This window comes from Pristiophorus japonicus, chromosome 7, assembly GCF_044704955.1.
Source record: "Pristiophorus japonicus isolate sPriJap1 chromosome 7, sPriJap1.hap1, whole genome shotgun sequence".
Classification (NCBI taxonomy): Eukaryota; Metazoa; Chordata; class Chondrichthyes; family Pristiophoridae; genus Pristiophorus; species Pristiophorus japonicus.
This window is the reverse complement of record NC_091983.1, coordinates 112030713-112054789: the sequence shown is the minus strand read 5'-3', so window position 1 is coordinate 112054789 and position 24077 is coordinate 112030713. Positions and strand designations below refer to the sequence as shown.

The window sequence follows — 24077 nt, the reverse complement described above, 5'->3', positions numbered from 1 at the left end:
TGGACAAAATATTCCTCATAGTCGTTGATGCATTTTCAAAATGGATCGAGTGCACCATTTTAAACTCGAGCACCACCTCCACCACTGTGGAGAGCCTTGGAACCATGTTTGCAACGCACGACATTCCTGACATATTGGTCAGTGATAATGGTCCGTGCTTCACCAGTGCAGAGTTTCATGATTTTATAGTTGACCACGGTATAAATCACATTAAGAAGGCACCTTTCAAGCTGGCCTCCAATGGCCAGGCGGAGTGAGCAGTGCAGATCGTTAAACAAGGCATGCTCAGAATCCAAGGTCCCACGCTGCAGAGCTGCCTGTCGCGACTGCTGCTGGCCTAGCGATCTCGTCTGCATTCGTTGACTGGGGCTCCCCCCGCGCAACTATTGATGAAGCGAACCTTAAAGACCAGACTCTCATTAATCCTCCTAGACATGCATGAAATTGTTGAGGCTAAGCGTCAAAAGCTAACTGAGTACCATGATTGAAATTCGAGGGGGAGGTGGAATGAGATAGGGGACAAAGTGTTTGTGCTAGACTATGGCCGGGGTCCCAAATGGCTTGCAGAGACAGTAACAGGCAAGGAAGGAAACAGACTACTGGTTGTACAAATGGACAATGGCCAAACCTGCCGGAGGCATGTCGACCAAGTATAAAGGAGATTCACTGATAACACTGAAGAACCAGAGGCAGACTACAATGTGGAACTCACACCACACCTGGTGGACAGACAGGTGGAACAACTTGAGGAAAGGGCAGTCTCAACAGACAGCCCAGGCGAGATACCAGCAATCACACCGAACGAAAAACAGGCACCAAGGCAAACAACTGAACCACAACTAAGACGCTCCACGCGAGAGCGCAGACCACCTGAGAGACTGAATCTATAAAGGCAATAAGACCTTGGGGGAGGGTGATGTCATGTACCTCACATTACTGTATATAATTGTATCTTACCATGCTATACATGACTGTAACTGGATATGACCTGTAACAATAAGCATACCTTACCACCAGGGGTGCACTTGCAGGAGACACTCCATACCTGTCCCACTGAGGTATATAAAGGGAGGTCTCAGGCAAGTGCAGCACTGAGAGCTGGAATTAAAGGTACAGGTCCTGAGCGACCTTGACTTCAGCATGTGTCTCGTGTAAGTCAGTACATTAGAGTCAGGACTTAACACAAACCTAATGCTTTTCTAGATTAAAAATATCCCATTGAACCTATTGTGAAAGTAAGGATTTTTAAACTTGGTATTAATCTTGTGGTCCTTCTCTGAATCTTTTCCAGGGCCTCTATATCTTCTACCATGTGAGGGGACTAGACACAATATTATAGATAGAAACATAGAAAATAGGTGCAGGAGTAGGCCATTCGGCTCTTCGAGCCTGCACCGCCATTCAATGAGTTCATGGCTGAACATGCAACTTCAGAACCCCATTCCTGCTTTCTCGCCATACCCCTTGATCCCCCTAGTAGTAAGGACTTCATCTAACTCCTTTTTGAATATATTTAGTGAATTGGCCTCAACAGCTTTCTGTGGTGGAGAATTCCACAGGTTCACCACTCTCTGGATGAAGAAGTTTCTCCTCATCTCGGTCCTAAATGGCTTACCCCTTATTCTTAGACTGTGACCCCTGGTTCTGGACTTTCCCAACATTGGGAACATTCTTCCTGCATCTAACCTGTCTAAACCCATCAGAATTTTAGATGTTTCTATGAGATCCCCTCTCATTCTTCTGAACTCCAGTGAATATAAGCCCAGTTGATCCAGTCTTTCTTGATATGTCAGTCCCACCATCCTGGGAATCAGTCTGGTGAACCTTTGCTGCACTCCCTCAATATCAAGAATGTCCTTCCTCAAGTTAGGAGACCAAAACTGTACACAATACTCCAGGTGTGGCCTCACCAAGGTCCTGTACAACTGTAGTAACACCTCCCTGCCCCTGTACTCAAATCCCCTCGCTATGAAGGCCAACATGCCATTTTCTTTCTTAACCGCCTGCTGTACCTGCATGCCAACCTTCAATGACTGATGTACCATGACACCCAGGTCTCGTTGCACCTCCCCTTTTCCTAATTTGTCACCATTCAGATAATAGTCTGTCTCTCTGTTTTTACCACCAAAGTGGATAACCTCACATTTATCCACATTATACTTCATCTGCCATGCATTTGCCCACTTACCTAACCTATCCAAGTCACTCTGCAGCCTCATAGCATCCTCCTCGCAGCTCACACTGCCACCCAACTTAGTGTCATCCGCAAATTTGGAGATACTACATTTAATCCCCTCGTTTAAATTATTAATGTACAATGTAAACAGCTGGGGCCCCAGCACAGAACCTTGCGGTACCCCACTATTCACTGCCTGCCATTCTGAAAAGTACCTATTTACTCCTACTCTTTGCTTCCTGTCTGCCAACCAGTTCTCAATCCACGTCAGCACATTACCCCCAATCCCATGTGCTTTAACTTTGCACATTAATCTCTTGTGTGGGACCTTGTCGAAAGCCTTCTGAAAGTCCAAATACACCACATCAACTGGTTCTCCCTTGTCCATTCTACTGGAAACATCCTCAAAAAATTCCAGAAGATTTGTCAAGTATGATTTCCCTTTCACAAATCCATGCTGACTTGGACCTATCATGTCACCTCTTTCCAAATACACTGCTATGACATCCTTTATAATTGATTCCATCATTTTACTCACTACCGATGTCAGGCTGACCGGTCTATAATTCCCTGTTTTCTCTCTCCCTCCTTTTTTAAAAAGTGGGGTTACATTGGCTACCCTCCACTCCATAGGAACTGATCCAGAGTTTATGGAATGTTGGAAAATGACTGTCAATGCATCCGCTATTTCCAAGGCCACCTCCTTAAGTACTCTGGGATGCAGTCCATCAGGCCCTGGGGATTTATCGGCCTTCAATCCCATCAATTTCCCCAACATAATTTCCCGACTAATAAGGATTTACCTCAGTTCCTCCTTCTTGCTATGACCCCTTTTATATCCGGAAGGTTGTTTGTGTCCTCCTTAGCGAATACCGAACCAAAGTACTTGTTCAATTGGTCTGCCATTTCTTTGTTCCCCGTTATGACTTCCCCTGATTCTGACTGCATTTGTCTTTACTAACCTTTTACTCTTTACATAGCTATTGAAGCTTTTGCAGTCCGTCTTAATGTTCCCTGCAAGCTTCCTCTCGTACTCTATTTTCCCTGCTCTAATCAAACCCTTGCCATGGCCGAACCAAGGTCTTGTACAAGGAAGGATACTATGGTGCTTCTTTCTTTATATTGGATCATTCTGGTTATACATCCCAATACTCGATCTGTTTTTGCTATAGCTTTTTGGTGCTTTTCAGGAACCTATAACACCATGACACTTTCCTGCTCAACAGAGTTTAATTCTGAACCCAACAGGGTATACACATGCTTAGCATTAGCCCTACACTACATACATAACACTATATTTATCTGCATTAAATTCCCTCTTCATATTTAGATCGGATTATAATCTTTTCTCATCCAGGCTTCTGACATTGGCACAAACAGGGCTGGAATTTCCAATGGCTTATCACCCGGTTTCTGGGCGATATTGGCCATTGTGGGCAGTAATCAGGTGAACGAAAATGTCCTTACCTGAGTTACGCCGGCGGTTTTGAGGTACCGCTGGGGAGTGGACTGCCGGCGCTCACCGTCCTGAGATCGCCCTGGCATGATATTTGGCTGAGCGGTGACCTATCGGTAAGTTGTTTTAAAATGCCCACGAGGATCAGCGGAGCTGGGTGGTAGATAAGTATCTCTTCAAGAAAAAGATTAGTAATTGGTTTTTTACTAATTATTTAAAAAATGTGTTGTGGTTATTTCATTTTAAAGTATCTTGGGAATACTTTTTTGATTTTTTAGTTGATGTTTTTTGAAAAATTATTTTTATTGTTTTTCTGGTGTTAGGCCCAACCCGCAGCCTCCGGGTAAATTTTTATTGATTTTTACATTTTTCACCCGTTTTATTTACGAACCGCTCAATCGACCCTAAATTGCACTTTTTCACCCAGAATGGGGGTGCAAGGCTCATGGTTTTCGCTTGGCGGATTATTTTATTTTTCGCGGGAAGTTTTTGCTGGCGATGATCGTCCCAGTCTTCGCAGTCTTTTGGGTGGCAATCGGGCGCTGGCCAGCTGATAGGAAATTCTAGCCCAAAGTATCATCTGCAGACCTGCAGCTAGTGCTCTCACCACTTTCATCCAGATCATAAAGACAGATCGTGAAGAGTAATGGTCCTAATACTGATCCATGCAGGATACCACCCGTAACCGGTCTCCATGTAATAATAATGATTGAGAACTATCATAGAGCAATCCACAGTGAAATCTCGTCAATTGAATGACAGAAGGCGACTGGTCCTGTGGTGTAACATCAAGTTAAAACACCAATTGAAGTATCATTTGTATGTGCCAAGTATTTGAGACAATCGGATTCCTGCCTGTTGTCGGTACAGTTCTGGGTGACGAACGCAGCAAGAATTTAATGAAAATGTAAAGTGTGATCTGAATGTGATAGTCTCTTTCAAATTTCAAAAGCTAATTTCAGTGATTTTGTTTCCTGTACAGCGGAAACGTCCTGGGTGGAAGATGAGTGTGAAGAAATTAGTGCTCCTCAATGTCCTGCAGGGTAAGAGGCTGTAACTCGAAGTTTACATCAGCTCAATGACTTGTGTTTGAGAAATCAGCAAAATGCAGCTGCACTTAGAATTAGAAAAATGGACAGATTACATCAAAATAATTCATTATTTGATTTACTGGAGCAGTGTACCTTTTCCTTTTTGTGTTAAATTATTTTTCTAACTGTCATCTAAATTTACCCAGTTTAGTAAATGCCTTAAATCTCATAAATCCATGGGCTTCTGATCCCGGTCTAAGGACTGGGAACTGCCCACCGGAAACCTCTGCTGCTGAGCTGCTCAGAGCATCTGGGGACAGAGGAAGGTTCCGTCATGTAAGTAAAACTGGAAGGTGCCCACAGTGGGGGAATTTGGGTAAGGTGGGGGGAAGTGGCAGTGACTGGTTACCAGCCTGTGTCAGCTGTGGCTCAGTGGGTGGCACTCTCGCCTCTGAGTCAGAAGGTTGTGAGCTCAAGTCCCACTCCAAGTCTTGAGCATAAAATCTAAGCTGACACATCAGCAGTTCCTACTTTTGGATGAGATGCTAAACTAAGGCCCCGTCTGCCCTCTCAGGTGAACGTAAAAAATCTCATGGCATTATTAGAAGAGCAGGAGCGTTAACCCTGGTGTCCTGGCCAATATTTACCCCTCAACCAACATCACTAAAACAGATTTTCTGGTCATTATCATATTGCTATTCGTGGGGCAAGAAGTGGCTGCTGCACTTTCTATATTACAACAGTGACTGCACTTCAAAAGTACTTTAATGGCTGGAAAGCGTATTGAGACTTCCTGAGGTTGTGGCAGGTGCTATATAAATACAAGTCTTTCTTTATGTCACAGCCCTGGTCTGAAACGCATGTTTTTAGGGACCTATCAGGAAAGCAAGCAGAATTCTGCAGAATTTCAGGCCGAGACCCAGGCATGAACTCCCAGGTGGGCCCCACATATACTGGATGGGTGGCAGGTACGCATCATTTTTCCCGACATACCAGCCATCACTGGCTGGGGCTAACGAAGTTCTCGACCTGGAAATTCCTTGTCCCAGCCATGCCTCTTCTGTAGTAGAAGGTCATGTTTGGGGCAGATTGAAGTTCTTCCTCAAACAGACAACCCTGGAAACTCAGAGGACAGTCTGGGACCTGGCTCACCCGTGTCCTGGACTAATTCCTAGGCCTTCCACTGCACTCCTCATGAATTTCGGCTGGGAATGTGCCAGAAAGGCCAGTGGATTTTCGGGGCTTTACTCTGTAACTTTGTACACAGAGTAAACTATATCCCTATGTGGCACTTCAGGTTTTCTATTCTTTTTACTGGCTGACATTGAACAGTACGACCAGCAAATTAGGTTTGCTGTTGAATTCAGAATAAGTTAAAGGAGTGATATATACCTCAGAACACAGCTGTAAGTTATACAGTGATAATAAATGATATAATAACACGTGCTCTTTGAATTTCAGGTTTTCTGGCCCACCTTTGATACTAATTTCATTGGATGGTTTCAGAGCCGAGTATTTAAAGACTTGGTTCAGCTTGCTGCCAGTTATTGAAAAACTCAGTAAGTAACTGAAAATAGACACAAGCTGAAAGCATTCAACCTGCTACAAGATGTGTTTACACCCAAAATCAGACACAGTTAAAGTAAAAGTACTTTTTGGTTGAAATTGTGCTGTACAGTCACAGTAATCGAAGTGTTAACACATTGATATGAAACTTTCCTGTCTGCTATTGTAACAAAGGTAGCAAATAAATGGATTAATGTCTTTATAAAAAAAGGAATTCTGTACAAAGGTGTTATGTTACTAATCACATACAGCACGATTTCAATCCATTTGATCTTTACCACGATTTAAACTTTTTAAATCTGTGTGATAGTTACCTTGAAATTATGTGTATTCATAGAAAACATAGAAACATAGAAAATAGGTACGCCATTCGGCCCTTCTAGCCCGCACCACCATTCAATGAGTTCATGGCTGAACATGCAACTTTATTACCCCATTCCTGCTTTCTCGCCATACCCCTTGATTCCCCGAGTAGTAAGAACTACATCGAACTTCAAACTACATCTAACTACATGTAATTCTTCAAAGTGCTGCAAGCATACACGAAGTATGCTTTAAAAATAACAATTAAATCTCATTTTTAAAATGTTGATTGAAATTCTAACCAATTCTGTGGTAAAATTGTAAAATGAAAATGATAAGTTTTTGAAACGTGAAAGTGAGACTTAAAACAGATATATTATTTCACTGTACAAGTACAAGTACACTGTGCACACTGTACAAATACAAGTACACTGTACATACTGTACAAGTACAAGTACACTGTACATACTGTACAAGTATTCCACTGTGCACAGAACGCTGTTGAGACCACTACTTTCCAACAGTACATGTTCCTACCAGCAGGTGTCCCCAAAGTGCATTTCTCAAATGTTCTCCTTGCTAGTCTCCAATCTCCCACCCTCCATAAACTCCAACTGCTCCAAAGCTTAGATACCTCTCTCTCTCCTTCTCCACTTTAAAAACTTCTGAAAAGCCCATCTTTTGACCAAGCTTTCGATCACCTAGCTTAATTTCTTTCTCCGTGTCCATTACCTTATCTGTTCCCTTTTATCTCTCCTCTACATTAAAGTACCAATAGATGATGATGTCGTTAATACCTGTATGTAGAAAGGATTATATCAAAACATAAGAAGAGGCATTGTATTTACAATCTTCTAATTAACGAAATATCAAGGGGCTGGAATTCCAGGATGGGGGAGATGGGGAAGAGGGGGCAGAGGAAGTATTGAGTGGGTTTGTATTGTGGGTGGTAGCGCTGGTAATCAGCCGTCCAGAATCACTTGATGAGCTACTCTATGTGTCAGTGATGCATTCACCCACAGAGTCATTGAAGAGGCGCTTTCCTCATTTATTTCTTCTACATCCCACGTTTTGTTATATTATTTCTTATCTGTACTCTCTATTTTGTTTTACATTATTTCTCATTTATTTAATTACACCATGGGACACGTCATGCTGAGAATGACGTGAGTAGCACGTGTAGCGAGTTGGTCTTACCGCAGGTGAAGGGTCCACAGCCAGCAAGGGAATGGAAGACCAGCAGGAAGAGCAGTGCAAGGAAGGTAGTGCAGGGGTCACCTGCTGTCATCCCCCTGCAAAACAGATACACTGCTTTGAGTACTGTTGAGGGGGATGACTCATCAGGGGAGGGCAGCAGCAGCCAAGTTCATGGCACCGTGGCTGACTCTGTTGCACAGGAGGGCAGGAAAAAGAGTGGGAGAGCGATAGTGATAGGGGATTCAATTGTAAGGGGAATAGATAGGCGTTTCTGCGGCCGCAACTGAGACTCCAGGATTGTATGTTGCCTCCCTGGTGCAAGGGTCAAGGATGTCTCGGAGCGGGTGCAGGACATTCTAAAAAGGGAGGGAGAACAGCCAGTTGTCGTGGTGCACATTGATGCCAACGACATAGGTTAAAAAAAAGGGATCAGGTCCTACGAGACGAATTTAAGGAGCTAGGAGCTAAATTAAAAAGTAGGACCTCAAAAGTAGTAATCTCGGGATTGCTACCAGTGCCACGTGCTAGTCAGAGTAGGAATCGCAGGATAGCGCAGATGAATACGTGGCTTGAGCAGTGGTGCAGCAGGGAGGGATTCAAATTCCTGGGGCATTGGAACAGGTTCTGGGGGAGGTGGGACCAGTACAAACCGGACGGTCTGCACCTGGGCAGGACCGGAACCAATGTCCTAGGGGGAGTGTTTGCTAGTGCTGTTGGGGAGGAGTTAAACTAATATGGCAGGGGGATGGGAACCAATGCAGGGAGACAGAGGAAAACAAAAAGGAGACAAAAGCAAAAGACAGAAAGGAGAATAGTAAAAGTGGAGGGCAGAGAAACCCAAGGCAAAAAACAAAAAGGGCCACTGAATATAAAGGGGCTGCAGGAAGGGTCAAAACTAAAAATCATGGTTTAAAAACTACGATTAAAACACTCTACCTAAATGCACGCAGCATTCGAAATAAAGTAAATGTGTTGACGGCACAAATCATTACAAATGGGTATGATTTGGTGGCCATTACAGAAACATGGTTGCAGGGTGGCCAAGACTGGGAATTAAACATACAGGGGTATCTGACAATTCAGAAAGATAGACAAGAAGGGAAAGGAGGTGGGGTAGCTCTGTTAATAAAGGATGATATCAGGGCAGTTGTGAGAGACGATATTGACTCTAATGACCAAAATGTTGAATCATTGTGGGTGGAGATTAGAGATAGTAAGGGGAAAAAGTCACTGGTGGGTGTAGTTTATAGGCCCCCAAATAATAACTATACGGTGGGGCGGGCAATAATCAAGGGAATAATGGAGGCATGTGAAAAAGGAACGACAGTAGTCATGGGGGATTTTAACCTACATATCGATTGGTCAACTCAAATCGCACGGGGTAGGCTGGAGGAGGAATTCATAGAATGCATACGGGATTGTTTCTTAGAACAGTATGTAACAGAACCTACAAGGGAGCAAGCTATCTTAGATCTGGTCCTGTGTAATGAGACAGGAAAAATAAACGATCTTCTAGTAAAAGATCCTCTCTGAATGAGTGATCACAGTATGGTTGAATTTGTAATACAGATTGAGGGTGAGAAAGTTATGTGAGAAACGAGCGTACTATGCTCAAACAAAGGGGACTACAGTGGGATGAGGGCAGAGTTGGCTAAAGTAGACTGGAAACACAGACTAAACGGTGGCACAATTGAGGAACAGTGGAGGACTTTTAAGGGGCTCTTTCATAGTGCGCAGCAAAAATATATTCCAGTGAAAAAGAAGGGTGGTAAGAGAAGGGATAACCAGCCGTGAATAACCAAGGAAATAAAGGAGAGTATCAAATCAAAGACCAATGCGTATAAGGTGGCCAAGGTTAGTGGGAAGCTAGAGGATTGGGAAAATTTTAAACAACAGCAAAGAATGACTAAAAAAGCAATAAAGAAAGGAAAGATAGATTTCGAAGGTAAACTTGCGCAAAACATAAAAACAGATAGTAAAAGCTTTTACAGATATATAAAAAGGAAAAGAGTGACTAAAGTAAATGTTGGTCCCTTAGAAGATGAGAAGGGGGATTTAATCATGGGAAATGTGGAAATGGCTGAGACCTTAAACAATTATTTTGCTTCGGTCTTCACAGTGGAAGACACAAAAACCATGCCAAAAATTGCTGGTCACGGAAATGTGGGAAGGGAGGACTGTAAGGGGTTTTCACAGGGTTGCTGTGCCTTGGGTGTCTCTCTCTGGGCTTCTGCCCTCTCAGCTTATGCCTGGCCTGTGAGGTACCCTGAGTGCTGCAAGAGCACCCCTGGAGAGACTGTGTCCACAACTTATGAAGGGGGTTTTGAGACTCGTGCGTTCCCACAGCTTATGCCTAGCCTGTGAGGCACCTGTGAGTGTCAAACACTCCTAACCCCTTCTTCCCTAGCCTGTGACACACAGTTGAGCATTTTCGAGGCGCTCCTAGCTTCCCTTACACGGTTCTGACATAAGACTCACGATCAGGAGATGTAATACAATAGAACTGAGACAAGGTGATTACAAGAGGAACTTTAGGCTTCCAATTTATTTGACAAGGTGTAACTCAACAAACAGCAATACACCAACAAAACAATCCCCCTAAATCCCACTAAAACGGACCCAACGAAAATCTTTACACCAGTTTAGCAGTACAATGCCCAACCTCCCACCTTTCCTGGCCTAACTGAGTTGGGAGTTCTGGGGACCAGAGGTTATACTCACTACTGTGCCTTCCGCAGTCTGGTGGTTTGTTTCTTCTATCTTCGGTGTCTTCGGACACTGGTTTTCCTTCAGTGTCGAGAGGCTTGTGGTTGTGGTTGTTGAATCACGAGGGCAGGGAAAATCATCACTTCTTTCTTCACTACGTCAGAAACCCCTTTTTTATAGCCAGATTATCCAGTCCGCCTCTCCTGCTGAAGTCGATTCTTCTCATTGGTGGACTTTTTGATTTTGAAAAATGCAGCAGTTTTAGATTTTTAGTTTTTTTTTTCCACTGATCTTAACCTACTCAAGGTTTGAGTGGGTGTTGATTGCATTGGCTTCCTGTAGCCATTGTGCTAGTCTGGCCTGAGCCAGATATTTCTATGCCTGATGAAAAAGGTGTTGGAATATGTATGTGGCATTGTTTAAATGCTAATGTTTTCAAGGGGCAAGTTTCGAGGGTATACAGTTCCCAGACAATTTGATTAGTTCCAATGTCCAAACTGGCCCTTTTGATATTGACTCCACCCCTTTTCTTGCAGACCCAATATACATCTTTTAAAAAATCCCAAATTTGATTAAAGTTTGTAGTTTCTTCCATGTGCACTTTAGGATTTCAAACTTTCTGGTAGATCGTTCCAAATTAAATTCCCTTTCCTATGAGTCCAAACACTGAATGCACCCCCTTTTATCCCCTGCAGGCCTTGTCTGCTCTTTTAAAATTCATTTGTGTCCCAAAGTTTTCCTTCCATCGGTTTCAATTCACAGCCCAGACTGATCCCACAGCCCTTTTCCTTCTGGGTAAAATGAGGGGTTTTTCGTCCTCCCCTAAATAATCCCCCATCTGACACAGTCAGACACCACTCGAGTGTGTCAAAGTTCAGGGTAGTGAGAAAACCCTCGGTCTCCCAATTGCCCAACTTTCCCCAGTTTCACTCTAAACTGATCCCGTCGATATATATCGTAATTCCTTTTAACGCGGTACTAAACACAGAAATCCAACAGGTTACAATACACGACAGCAACATACATATATGTACTTAAGGTTACAGCAATAATTGTACATTGAGTCTCATTTCAGTCTCAAACGTAAAACAAAGAAACCTGCCCTGCAAACTCCCCAGGATCCATGTATGAAAACGCAGTCATCCCTGGAAATAACAAAACCGTCTAAGTGTCGCGGTCAAGCTTTGTTTACACACCTTGAGTGTTTAGCAACGGCTCTCCTGGCTGTGTAGTAGCCTGAGGAACTGCGTTCTTTTTATTTTTCTCTTGAGCTTACAGCTTGTAACTAGCAGATAAGCTACAATCAGGAGTTGGCCGATTACTAAGGCATGCGATCCCACCCGGATCCATGCAGGTATGTCTGCCCGTATTCCCAAATCCCACCATGCTGGGGGTTTAATCTGGGCAATCCCCCCTGCTAGAATTTCAGTTTTCTGCTCCATGGTGTAAAAATGTTTTTGAGACAAATCCACTGCCTGGAGGAGGGCTGTAAGTTTCTCAGGTAGTGGGGCAATTGGGTAGCCAAACTGGGCGACATATTGTTGTAAATGGCTGAGGTTGTTTTGTACCGTGAGGTGAATCGTGGAAGGTTCAGGGATGGGCGTGATTCTGGTGTGTGCCACTTGAACCTCTGCCCTGGGGTTAAAGCAAAAGCTGCTGTATGGTATTGGACACCACCTTCCCGGTCCGTGTTCATACCGTTGGGCACTTGTGGTGACACAATATGTCCCACCGCCTACATATGCTACCTGTGGAGGCATGTGGTTAGGGGTCATTGCCTCCATTTTGCAATTGATAGGCTCTGCCCCAGCAGTGCTGAACCCGCATTGTGGCCTTGCAAAAGCGTTCAAGTGCTGGGGGCACAGGATTACCTGTGCTCCCCTGCTCCGACAACCCGAGAGGTCTGTACCTGTCACAGTGTGCTCCCACATTGTGACATAAGGTGGGACCTCTTGGAATCGAACATGCACCCCTCCACGAATGACTCCCACATTCTCCACTCGGTACAGGGGTGCTGGTCGTGGGGTCGCCCCCATCACGGGCATCCTGACCACCACACCCATGATGGTATGATTTGACTTTCCACAGTCCACCGGTACCGGGTAGGCTTCCGACGCTACACAAAGTTGGCAAGGACTCAAAACATTATCATAAGGGTGCAGTGCTGCTAAGTGCTGGTTGCTGATCCAGGAGGGGACCTGTCCCTGTCCCAGATCCTCGAGGTTACTCCGTCCCTCTCCCAGCAACCAGGCCCCATAGAGCACGCACAGCTCATTTTGGGCGGCTTGATCGGAGGCGTTTCTATCCTCCCGAATCAAGGCGTTTACAGCCCTGCCTGCGCCTCCAATTGAGAGATAATCTCCTTTAAATGAACTGTCATTGCCACCTCTTCATGGAGCGCGGATCCCACTACGGTATTCTCGTCCCCCAGGACTTTGCGTAGCTGATTCTTTAACCCATTTATCTGGAGGGCCAGCTGCATGTTATCCAAACTGTTTATGGCGGACGCCCCGGTGTTAAACCCCGTAAGAATGCCTGCCCGGTTCGGCCCTATCCCACTGTTTATACAAGTCTGTCACTTTGACATCCCCGAAGTCCAGTTCATTGAACTTCCGGAACATCTCCCGCAGCAGAGCCTGGTATAACAGCTCGGTTTCCCGCGGACATCACGTAGGTAGGCGGACTTATGTCAGATTTAGCACCACTGATGCCACTGCGTAGTGTACCCCCTGATAAAGTAGTTTCTCGGTAGGGACCAACACTAAACCATTCCCCGGCCCCCTGGTTGTTTCGGGCACTCGTGTGGGATGGTGGGCTTGGCCGTGGGTGGGGGTTTTCTTTCCCGAGCTACAAGTTCGGTGGCATTTACTGGTACCCGGGGATTGGGGATCACACACGCCTCCCCGCTGCGATCCCATACCACCCCATCCCCGACATCCTGCCACCATCTATAAAAAGCAATGGAGACCCCCTCTGAACACACGCGAGTGGATCCCCACATACACAAATAAATTCCTTGGTCGTACGCCCACCATTTCTCCCAGCACACCGTTACCCTGCCAGATGACCCCATGATGGTTCGGTAGGTATCATTATCCAGACATTCCCAGTCCGAGTGTCGGTCTCCCATGTCCCTCTTGAGCTTTCTGAGCCACCACCACCGTCCCAGAGGTATGTTCCCTTGGCAAGTTAGGCATACCTTCCTGCCTTCTGTCACTCTCACTCTGGAAGTGGCCACAGTGATCTCCGGGCAGGGGATGGAGGCCTCTCCGTAGGTAAAGTCCTTATGGTTGGAGTACTTTGTGGAGTTCGATCCCAACCACCCAGGCCATTTCCCCTCGTGGGAGTAGGTGACCCGGCCATCCGCCGCCGGAGTCCCTTCTCCTGTGGTCACTGTCGGCGCTCTGCCCCCGGAGCATCTGAAAACTAGGGAGTCCTCGGTGTCCCCTCGGTGCCCGGTGCAGATCCTTAGCGATACCAGCATCACTAACGTCCAGTAGGGAGGTGTTGACATCTGAAAGGCAAGAAGAACATGGCCTTGCCTTGAGAGACTTCTCCAGGCTCGGCCCACTTAACATGTTCCAAACACACAAAATGCTGTACCCAACCGTCACTGCCTTACCTAAACACATATACACACAACACAAAGTAACAAAACAGGAAGGGAAAATATACACACCGCCACCCGTCCCCGGGTGGCCAGGCTATATCCTGTCACTGTACAGGTGTCGTCGACCACTCAGCTGACCGTACCCTGGGGACCAGGATGCCCTCCGCTGAGGGGCTCATATGGTCCTCCTTAATGAGTCTTGTGCTGCCCTCCAAGGCCCTCCCGAGCCCCGGATAATCAGTGGGAGACCCTTGCTAGCGCAACAGAGCACCCTCCCTGTTGTCTTTCGCCGTATCGGTCTGGGGCAGGAGGCTAAGTAAACAGGGGACCACGGCGCCCTGGGCTGTGGCACTCTGTTACTCCTCCTTACTGTCGGTGCAGAGTCCCACGTTATGGGCTGCAATGCCATCTCCTCCACCTCTTGGGCTAGCCCCAGCTGCTCCACCATGGGAGGTTCAGCTTCCCCTTGGACCTTGCTAATGGTAGAGCCTTTCTCCCTACTTCTGTTAGTGGGCTGGGAATCTCTACTCAGTGGTGGGATAGCCTTACAGGAGCAGTGAACCAGCCCCGGCTGTAGAGCTTCGGAGCCCGCTGCCTCCTCCGGAGCCTCCAAATCCACCGGGGCCTGTTCTTACCCCAGTGCCTGATTCCCTTCCCTTGCTCGTCCCCTCTGTTTTTTACCTCTTTTGAGGTCAAACAATTTACACTGATTAATGTGATACCACTTCACCCGGCGAGGCAGTCGAACCGCATAGACCATAGGGCTAGCCTTGTCGACTATGCTGTATGGTTCCATATATAATGCTTCAAAAACCCCGACCCGAGCATAGTTCCTCACCATGACCTGGTCCCCTATCTCCCATTCGTGGTGTTTGCTGGGTTCTAGCAGCAATCGGTTACTCTGATGCTGTCTGCCCATGTTACTAGCAGCCTGCCAGTGAATCTGTTTGAGGTGTTCAAACAGGTTCCTGACAAACCGGTCCCGGTTCACCTCTCGGAGCTGCCCTTCGGTGAGAACCGGCGCCAACACATGCACTGGGGTTCTCATGATCCGGCCCGTCATCAGCTCATGGGGTGAGTACCCTGTGCTCTTTGACTGACTGGTCCGGATTCCATGAGGACCAACGGTAAGACCTCTACCCACTTGTTCAGTGAGCCTCCCGTCTCCTTGCGCAGCCTTTCCTTTAGGGTCCGGTTCAGGCGTTCTACGGAGCCTGAGGACTGAGGGTTGTAGGCGACATGCCATTTGGCTCTTATCCCCAGCACCTTTAGGGTGGCCTGCATCACCTGGCCGGTGAAGTGGCTTCCCCGGTCGGACTCCACGATTTGAGGTAGACCCCACCGAGAGAACACCTCCCTCACCAGGATTTTTGCAGTCCCCACCACGGTAGCTGTTCGGCAAGGGAAGGCTTCCACCCACTTGGAAAACACATCCACCAGAACGAGGCAGTATTTATAACCTCCCTGGGCGGCCAGTAGGGGTCCAATGTAGTCGATCTGGATCGACTGCCATGGTCCCTCGACCCGCCTGATGTGTCCCATAGACGCCTTCCTTTTCTGAGGGTCTGGGTTGTTTGCAGCGCAAACCAGACAGCCCGCACAGAAGTTGCGGACGTCTTCCCGGAGGTCTGGCCACCACCCTGCCTTTTCTACCCATTGCCAGGTAGATTCCGGCCCAGGGTGTCCCGCACCTGGACCCTCATGGGCCAGCTGAAGGAATTCCCTTCGGTGTTGTGGCAGCACTACCCATTTGTCCCCTTTAAACAACATGCCTTCCCGCACAGCAATATCTACAGCACTGTATGGGCCCTCCGCCTTTTCCCCCCTTTTGATAGCAGCCAAGGCAGCCTTCAGGATCGGATCCTGCATCTGGACTACTTTAAGGTCCGGGGCCGCAGCCGCCCCTACGCTCCCTTGTGTCCCTGGCTTGCTTCTTGCTGCTGCTATCCTGCCTGCCTCGTATGGGTCCCATGGGCGACCTGTGCGAGCACCTTCCCTTGCCAGCAGGTCTGCCTGCTGGTTACCTCCCCCCCCGTGGCTCAGTTTTGGAGTGGGCCTTTACCTTATGGATATATACATCCCCGGGTTCTCCCACTGCAGCCACGATCTTTTCTAGCAGGGGTTTGGTCACAAGGGGCTTCCCATCCGCAGAGGTGTACCCCCGGCGTGACCAAATCGCCAGATACTCTGTACACGAATTGCAAGTGAACATGCTGTCTGAGCAAATCGTGTATGGGGTAGGGAATTCCTCGGGGTGTGTGACCACATACATCACCGCCGAGAGTTCCGCCTGCTGGGCGCTCAGGGTGCATGGGAGTTTAAGAGCCAAGGCAATTCCTGCCTTGGGATCCCAAACTCCGCAGCCCGTGAGTCTTGTACCCGTGGACACTGAACTGGAGCCATCAACGTAGATCTCACGGCCTGTGGGGTGTATCCCTGCCCGAAATCCAAAGTTAATGTCCCATACTCCCTCCACAAAGCATCGATGCGGCTGCCCTGGATAGATTAAATTTGCTGCGAGCCTGGGCTCGCAGAGGCCCTTGACCTTTAAAGTCATTTGGGAGAGGAGGAGGGTCCAGCGAGTGATTCTAGCACTGCTCAATGTCCCGTCCTTAATCCTCCCGTCCAACAGCATCTGCGTCGGGGTATGATGGGTGAGGAGTGTAATGGGGGATATTCCAGTAAAGATCTGAGCTCTCTTTACTGCCCAGTGGGTGGCAAGCAAGTGCCTCTCACAATTGGAGTATCCCTTTTCTACCTCCGTGAGGACCCTGGAGGAGTACACCACTGGTCTCAGCTGACCGTTTCGCCCCTGGAGCAACACTGCACTTAAGCTGTCGCCACTGGCTGCCACCTCCAGGAAGAATTCCTCCCCCCCATCAATTGCCCCTAGGGCTGGTGCTACCTGCAGGTCTCTCTTAAGATGGACAAATGCTGCCTCACAGCCCACGTCCCACTCCCACTCGACCCCCTTATGTAGGAGTCTGAGCAGAGGGGCGGCAGTGGCTGCATAGTCCTCGATGAAGTCCCTACAGTCGCCAGTGATTCCCAGGAAAGACCTTACCCCCGACACATCCCTAGGGACAGGGAGTTCCTGCACTGCCTTTCTTCTAGCCTCATCAATGGCCCTTTCTCCTGCCCTTATCGTCAGGCCCAGGAATTTTACCTCTCCTCGACCTATCTGGGCTTTCTTGGGGTTAACTTTAAAACCCCCTTCCTTCAGTAAGACCAGCAGTTCAGCCAGCAGTGGACCGTGTTCCTCACTGCTGTCTGTGAACAACAACAGGTCGTCCACATACTGGACCAGCTGGTGTGGCTGGCTGAAGCCTTTTAAGCAGTTCGCCATGCATTGGTGAAAGATGCTGGGACTATTATGAAAGCCCTGTGGGAGGCAGCTCCATGTATACTGCTGTTCCCGGAAGGTGAAGGCAAACTTGTACTGGTCTTCCCTCCGTACAGGGATAGACCAGAACCCGTTGGATATGTCCAACACTGTGAACGTGGTTGCGGATGCAGGGATTTCCCCTATCAGATCCGCAACCGCCGCTACTGTGGGGGCACAAGCTGGGATGTTTTTATTGAGCACCCTATAATCCACCGTAGCCCTTCAAGATTTGTCCGGTTTCCTAACCGGCCAAAGCGGGAAGTTGACATGGGTGGCTATGGGTCTCAAAACACCCTGCTCGACAAGCGAGCTTAAAGCTGTCTCCAAGTCTGCTTCTGCCTCTCGGGGAAAGCCATACTGCTTTTGCGGGCGGGACATGGGATCCCCATCTATTCTAACCTCCACTCCTGTGACTCTCCCACAGTCGTGTTTATGGGTGGCAAATGCTGCAAGATTTGCTTGCACATAGGCCCGGTACTCGGCCGGGGTGTTACTGACCAGAACCTCCAGGTCGTAACCCTCTTTTGGCTTCATTGTACAGAGTCCCTTTTCCCTGTTTCTTATCAATAACCATGACTTCTCCCTCTGCTCCCATGCACACTGTGTCCCATAGACAGTGATTCCTCAAGTCTACTAGGATCTGGCGAGCAATGATAAAATCTGCCCCCAAAATCCCTTTTCCCACCTGCTCCCAGTTCATCAGGATGCACTTCCATTGTGTTTGGAGTGCTCCTAAATGAACTGCGAGCGGGACTGAGAAAAACCCAGCCTTCTCATTACCTGTGAACCCAACTAGTTGATACGGCACCCCGTTTGATAGAGGCGGGGGTCCTCCGAATGGACTATCATGCTGGAAGCACCAGTGTCCAAAAGGTAGGTACCCAATACACCCTCAACCTCCATCTTGACCCAGGGTCATCCCCAGGGGTCGTATTCTAGTGGACACAGGTATGCAGGCTGGGTCTGGGCTAGTCACGGCCTCTGTACTGGCAGGGTTGCTGGTGCTTCCCTGCCTGTTGCCGTGGCTACGTTCCCAGGCCCCTCCAGCGCTGTCCTCACTGCAGCTACTATCTCGTCAAGGGATGGTGAGGAGCTCGCTCCACTTCCCCCACTCTGGGCGGCTCCTAAAGAACTTCTCCCCCCATATCTCTTTACTGGGCTCCTGCAATCCCTTTTAAAATGCACAGCTTTCCCGCACCCGTAGCACACTCCCTCCTTATCAGACGAGCGGCCACCCTCCTGGTGCCATTCCCTTTTGGGAATCGGGTTGGGTTTTACTTCATTTACCCGACCTTTGGAGGTTTTCTCCTCCTCCCCTCCTCCATTCCGTTGGACCAGTGCCAGTTGCCTGACCACTGCTTCCTCGGTGAGGTTGGGGTCCCGGGAATCGAACCACAGTTCTGCCCTGGCCTTGAGCCGGGGCAAGCAGTTTGCCACCAGCATCCTCAGCCAGCGGCCAGTCTGTACCGCGGAAAGATTCGCCCGGTCGAGGAGCTCCCCACAGGCTGCGTGGTATACCACCCACAGCCTGTCCGCAAACGCCTGTGGGGTTTCCCCTGCGAGCTGCCTTGTCCTTTCGACCCGTTCGAAAGGACTGCCGTCATCGAAGCCCATAGCCTCAAGGATGGCCCTCTGAACCTCAGTAAATGTACGCTGTCCCCTCCGGCATTCTGCCGGTACGCCTGGTACAATTTGCTGTCCAGAGAGAAGAGCAGCAGCTTGGCTGTCTCTTCCTCGTCACACCCATTAATTTCCCCTGCCTGCATCACTTCCATGAAGTGGATAGACGGGTCCCCACTGCGAGTGAGTTTGGCCAAATGGGCCACCATGGCCCTGAGTGATTGAACTCCATGGGGAATAATAAAGTCGCTCTCCAGCGCTCCCCGACCTTGGCCACCTCCCTGTGGAGGACCGTACTTGCACTGCCTGACCAGGCACATCCGCCCTGGTTCAGGATCTTTCTGCGCTGGTCCCTCTACCTCCGGCTGTCCCACCATACCCGGTGCAGCAGACAGTGCCTGGTCGCCTGATCCAGCCCTTAACTGACCCTCGGCTGGAGCCTCACATCCCTGCTGCCGAGCGGGACACATTGGTCCTGCCCCCAGCCCTGGGTATGCTACTACCTGCGTGCCCCGCCCCTCCTGGTACCCCACCGGACAAACCACCGGTGCCTCAGGAGGTGGTTGGGCGTCTCTTGCCTTTGGATTCTCCTCTACCCCCCAATACTCTCCTTTGTCCCCTGTGGACCCTACGGGTCCTATCAGGGCGACCATCCCCTTTGCCTGGGATAGAGCGTGGGTGAGAGTTTTAATCCTCACCTGGCAGGGACCGTGATCTGCAAACTCACTGCTACTGGCCACTTTATAGGCTGCCTGTACATCTTTTAATTTATTCTCCAGTTCCCAAATTTTCTGGGTGTGCCGAGAATTCTGTTCCCGGAGGGACCCCTCACTACCCTTGGCCTCAGTGACCTGACACTGAAGATAGTCCCGGCTATTTCGGAAGGTCTCCTCCAACTGCCGGTTCCTTTGCTGCTCCCCAGCTAATTCGGCCAGCAGGTTGTCCCCAACCACAGCCCGGATAGCAGAGTGCTACTCTGATTTCTGAAGACTCTGTTCCAAGTCCTTCACCCGCTGGTCGAGCTTTCGGACTTGGCGGGTGAAGCAGATAAGCCAGATGGCCTTTTCCACCCTGTGGTTGTGGTCCTTCCCTGCTGTCCACTGAGCAGCAGCATCCACTGGACGCTCTGCCCGAGTGAGGGCTTGCACCCAAGGTTTGGTGAGGTTCACCTTGCCAAAAATGTATGAGGATATTCTCTCCTCCATTTTAGTTTCCTCTCTTATCACCTCATCTGTTATATTAACATCTCCTGTTTGCTTATGTCCCTTCGTGGTCGCCATGTTCTGTAAGGGGTTTTCACAGGGTTGTTGTGCCTTGGGTGTCTTTCTCTGGGCTTCTGCCCTCACAGCTTATGCCTGGCTTGTGAGGCACCTGTGAGTGTCAAACACTCCTAACCCCTTCTTCCCTAGCCTGTGACACACAGTTGAGCGTTTTCGAGGCGCTCCTAGCTTCCCTTACACGGTTCTGACATAAGACTCACCATCAGGAGATGTAATACAATAGAACTGAGACAAGGTGATTCCAAGAGGAACTTTAGGCTTCCAATTTATTTGACAAGGTGTAACTCAACAAACAGCAATACACCAACAAAACAATCCCCCTAAATCCCACTAAAACGGACCCAACGAAAATCTTTACACCAGTTTAGCAGTACAATGCCCAACCTCCCACCTTTCCTGGCCTAACTGAGTTGGGAGTTCTGGGGACCAGAGGTTATACTCACTACTGTGCCTTCCGCAGTCTGGTGGTTTGTTTCTTCTATCTTCGGTGTCTTCGGACACTGGTTTTCCTTCAGTGTCGAGAGGCTTGTGGTTGTGGTTGTTGAATCACGAGGGCAGGGAAAATCATCACTTCTTTCTTCACTACGTCAGAAACCCCTTTTTTATAGCCAGATTATTCAGTCCGCCTCTCCTGCTGAAGTCGATTCTTCTCATTGGTGGACTTTTTGATTTTGAAAAATGCAGCAGTTTTAGATTTTTAGTTTTTTTTTCCCACTGATCTTAACCTACTCAAGGTTTGAGTGGGTGTTGATTGCATTGGCTTCCTGTAGCCATTGTGCTAGTCTGGCCTGAGCCAGATATTTCTATGCCTGATGAAAAAGGTGTTGGAATATGTATGTGGCATTGTTTAAATGCTAATGTTTTCAAGGGGCAAGTTTCGAGGGTATACAGTTCCCAGACAATTTGATTAGTTCCAATGTCCAAACTGGCCCTTTTGATATTGACTCCACCCCTTTTCTTGCAGACCCAATATACATCTTTTAAAAAATCCCAAATTCGATTAAAGTTTGTAGTTTCTTCCATGTGTACTTTAGGATTTCAAACTTTCTGGTAGATAGTTCCAAATTAAATTCCCTTTCCTATGAGTCCAAACACTGAATGCACCCCCTTTTATCCCCTGCAGGCCTTGTCTGCTCTTTTAAAATTCATTTGTGTCCCAAAGTTTTCCTTCCATCGGTTTCAATTCACAGCCCAGACTGATCCCACAGCCCTTTTCTTTCTGGGTAAAATGAGGGGGTTTTCGTCATTCCCTACATAATCTTGAGACAATCACTATCAGTAGGGGGGTAGTGCTGGACAGGCTAATGGGTCTCAAGGTAGACAAGTCCCCTGGTCCTGATGAAATGCATCCCAGGGTATTAAAAGAGATGGCGGAAGTTATAGCAGATGCATTCGTTATAATCTACCAAAATTCTCTGGACTCTGGGGAGGTACCAGCGGATTGGAAAGCAGCTAATGTAACGCCTCTGTTTAAAAAAGGGGGCAGACAAAAGTCAGGTAACTATAGGCCGGTTAGTTTAACATCTGTAGTGGAGAAAATGCTTGAAACTATCATTAAGGAAGAAATAGCGGGACATCTAGATAGGAATAGTGCAATCAGGCAGACGCAGCATGAATTCATGAAGGGGAAATCATGTTTAACTAGTTTTCTAGAATTCTTTGAGGATATAACGAGCATGGTGGATAGAGGTGTACCGATGGATGTGGTGTATTTAGATTTCCAAAAGGCATTCGATAAGGTGCCACACAAAAGGTTACTGCAGAAGATAGAGGTACGCGGAGTCAGAGGAAATGTATTAGCATGGATAGAGAATTGGCTGGCGAACAGAAAGCAGAGAGTTGGGATAAATGGGTCCTTTTCAGGTTGGAAATCGGTGGTTAGTAGTGTGCCACAGGGATCGGTGCTGGGACCACAACTGTTTACAATATACATAGATGACCTGGAAGAGGGGACAGAGTGTAGTGTAACATAATTTGCAGATGACACAAAGATTAGTGGGAAAGCGGGTTGTGTAGAGGACACAGAGAGGCTGCAAAGAGATTTGGATAGGTTAAGCGAATGGGCTAAGGTTTGGCAGATGGAATACAATGTCGGAAAGTGTGAGGTCATCCACCTTGGGAAAAAAAACAGTAAAAGGGAATATTATTTGAATGGAGAGAAATTACAACATGCTGCAGTGCAGAGGGACCTGGGGGTCCTTGTGCATGAATCCCAAAAAGTTAGTTTGCAGGTGCAGCAGGTAATCAGGAAGGCGAATGGAATGTTGGCCTTCATTGTGAGAGGGATGGAGTACAAAAGCAGGGAGGTCCTGCTGCAACTGTACAGGGTATTGGTGAGGCCGCACCTGGAGTACTGCGTGCAGTTTTGGTCACCTTACTTAAGGAAGGATATACTAGCTTTGGAGGGGGTACAGAGACGATTCGCTAGGCTGATTCCGGAGATGAGGGGGTTACCTTATGATGATAGATTGAGCAGACTGGGTCTTTACTCGTTGGAGTTCAGAAGGATGAGGGGTGATCTTATCGAAACATTTAAAATAATGAAAGGGATAGACAAGATAGAGGCGGAGAGGTTGTTTCCACTGGTCGGGGAGACTAGAACTTGGGGGCACAGCCTCAAAATACAGGGGAGCCAATTTAAAACCGAGTTGAGAAGGAATTTCTTCTCCCAGAGGGTTGTGAATCTGTGGAATTCTCTGCCCAAGGAAGCAGTTGAGGCTAGCTCATTGAATGTATTCAAGTCACAGATAGATAGATTTTTAACCAATAAGGGAATTAAGGGTTACAGGGAGCGGGTGGGTAAGTGGAGCTGAGTCCACGGCCAGATCAGCCATGATCTTATTGAATGGCAGAGCAGGCTCGAGGGGCTAGATGGCCTACTCCTGTTCCTAATTCTTATGTTTCTTTTGCGGCAAACCAGACTCCCCACCCACCCTTTCCTCCAGCGACTGTCTGTCCCACTGTAATTTCCATATTGGGCTGTACAGTCACCTGAGAATTCACTTTTAGAATGGAAGCAAGTCTTCCTCGGTTTCAAGGGGCTGCCTATGACGATGATGACTCACTGGAGGGTAGCTAATGTAACATCACTTTTTAAAAAAGGAGGGAGAGAGAAAACGGGTAATTATAGACCGGTTAGCCTGACATCAATTGTGGGGAAAATGTTGGAATCAATCATTAAGGATGAAATAACAGTGCATTTGGAAAGCAGTGACAGGATCGGTCCAAGTCAGCATGGATTTATGAAAGGGAAATCATGCTTGACGAATCTTCTGGAATTTTTTGAGGATGTAACTAGCAGAGTGGACAAGGGAGAACCAGTGGATGTGGTGTATTTGGACTTTCAAAAGGCTTTTGACAAGGTCCCGCACAAGAGATTGGTGTGCAAAATCAAAGCGCATGGTATTGGGGGTAATGTACTGACGTGGATAGAGAACTGGTTGGCAGACAGGAAGCAGAGAGTTGGGATAAGCAGATCCTTTTCAGAATGGCAGGCAGTGACTAGTGGAGTGCCGCAGGGCTCAGTGCTGGGAGCCCAGCTTTTTGCAATATACATTAACGATTTAGATGAAGGAATTGAGTAATATCTCCAAGTTTGCAGATGACACTAAGCTGAGTGGTGGTGTGAGCTGTGAGGAGGATGCTAAGAGGCTGCAGGTTAGGTGAGTGGGCAAATGCATGGCAGATGCAGTATAATGTGGATAAATGTGAGGTTATCCATTTTGGGGGCAGAAACACGAAGGCAGA

General features: G+C 47.9%; 1 protein-coding gene across 1 annotated transcript in view; it reads left to right on the top strand.

Annotated features, from left to right (window-relative positions):
* The window catches only part of LOC139266612 (ectonucleotide pyrophosphatase/phosphodiesterase family member 3-like), a 179129-nt gene that overhangs the window by 17530 nt on the left and 137522 nt on the right, over nt 1–24077 (top strand). Inside the window, exons 5-6 of the mRNA XM_070884205.1 lie at nt 4615–4675; nt 6125–6222. Coding sequence (XP_070740306.1) covers nt 4615–4675; nt 6125–6222 — 159 coding nt within the window. The remainder of the gene's footprint in view (nt 1–4614; nt 4676–6124; nt 6223–24077) is intronic.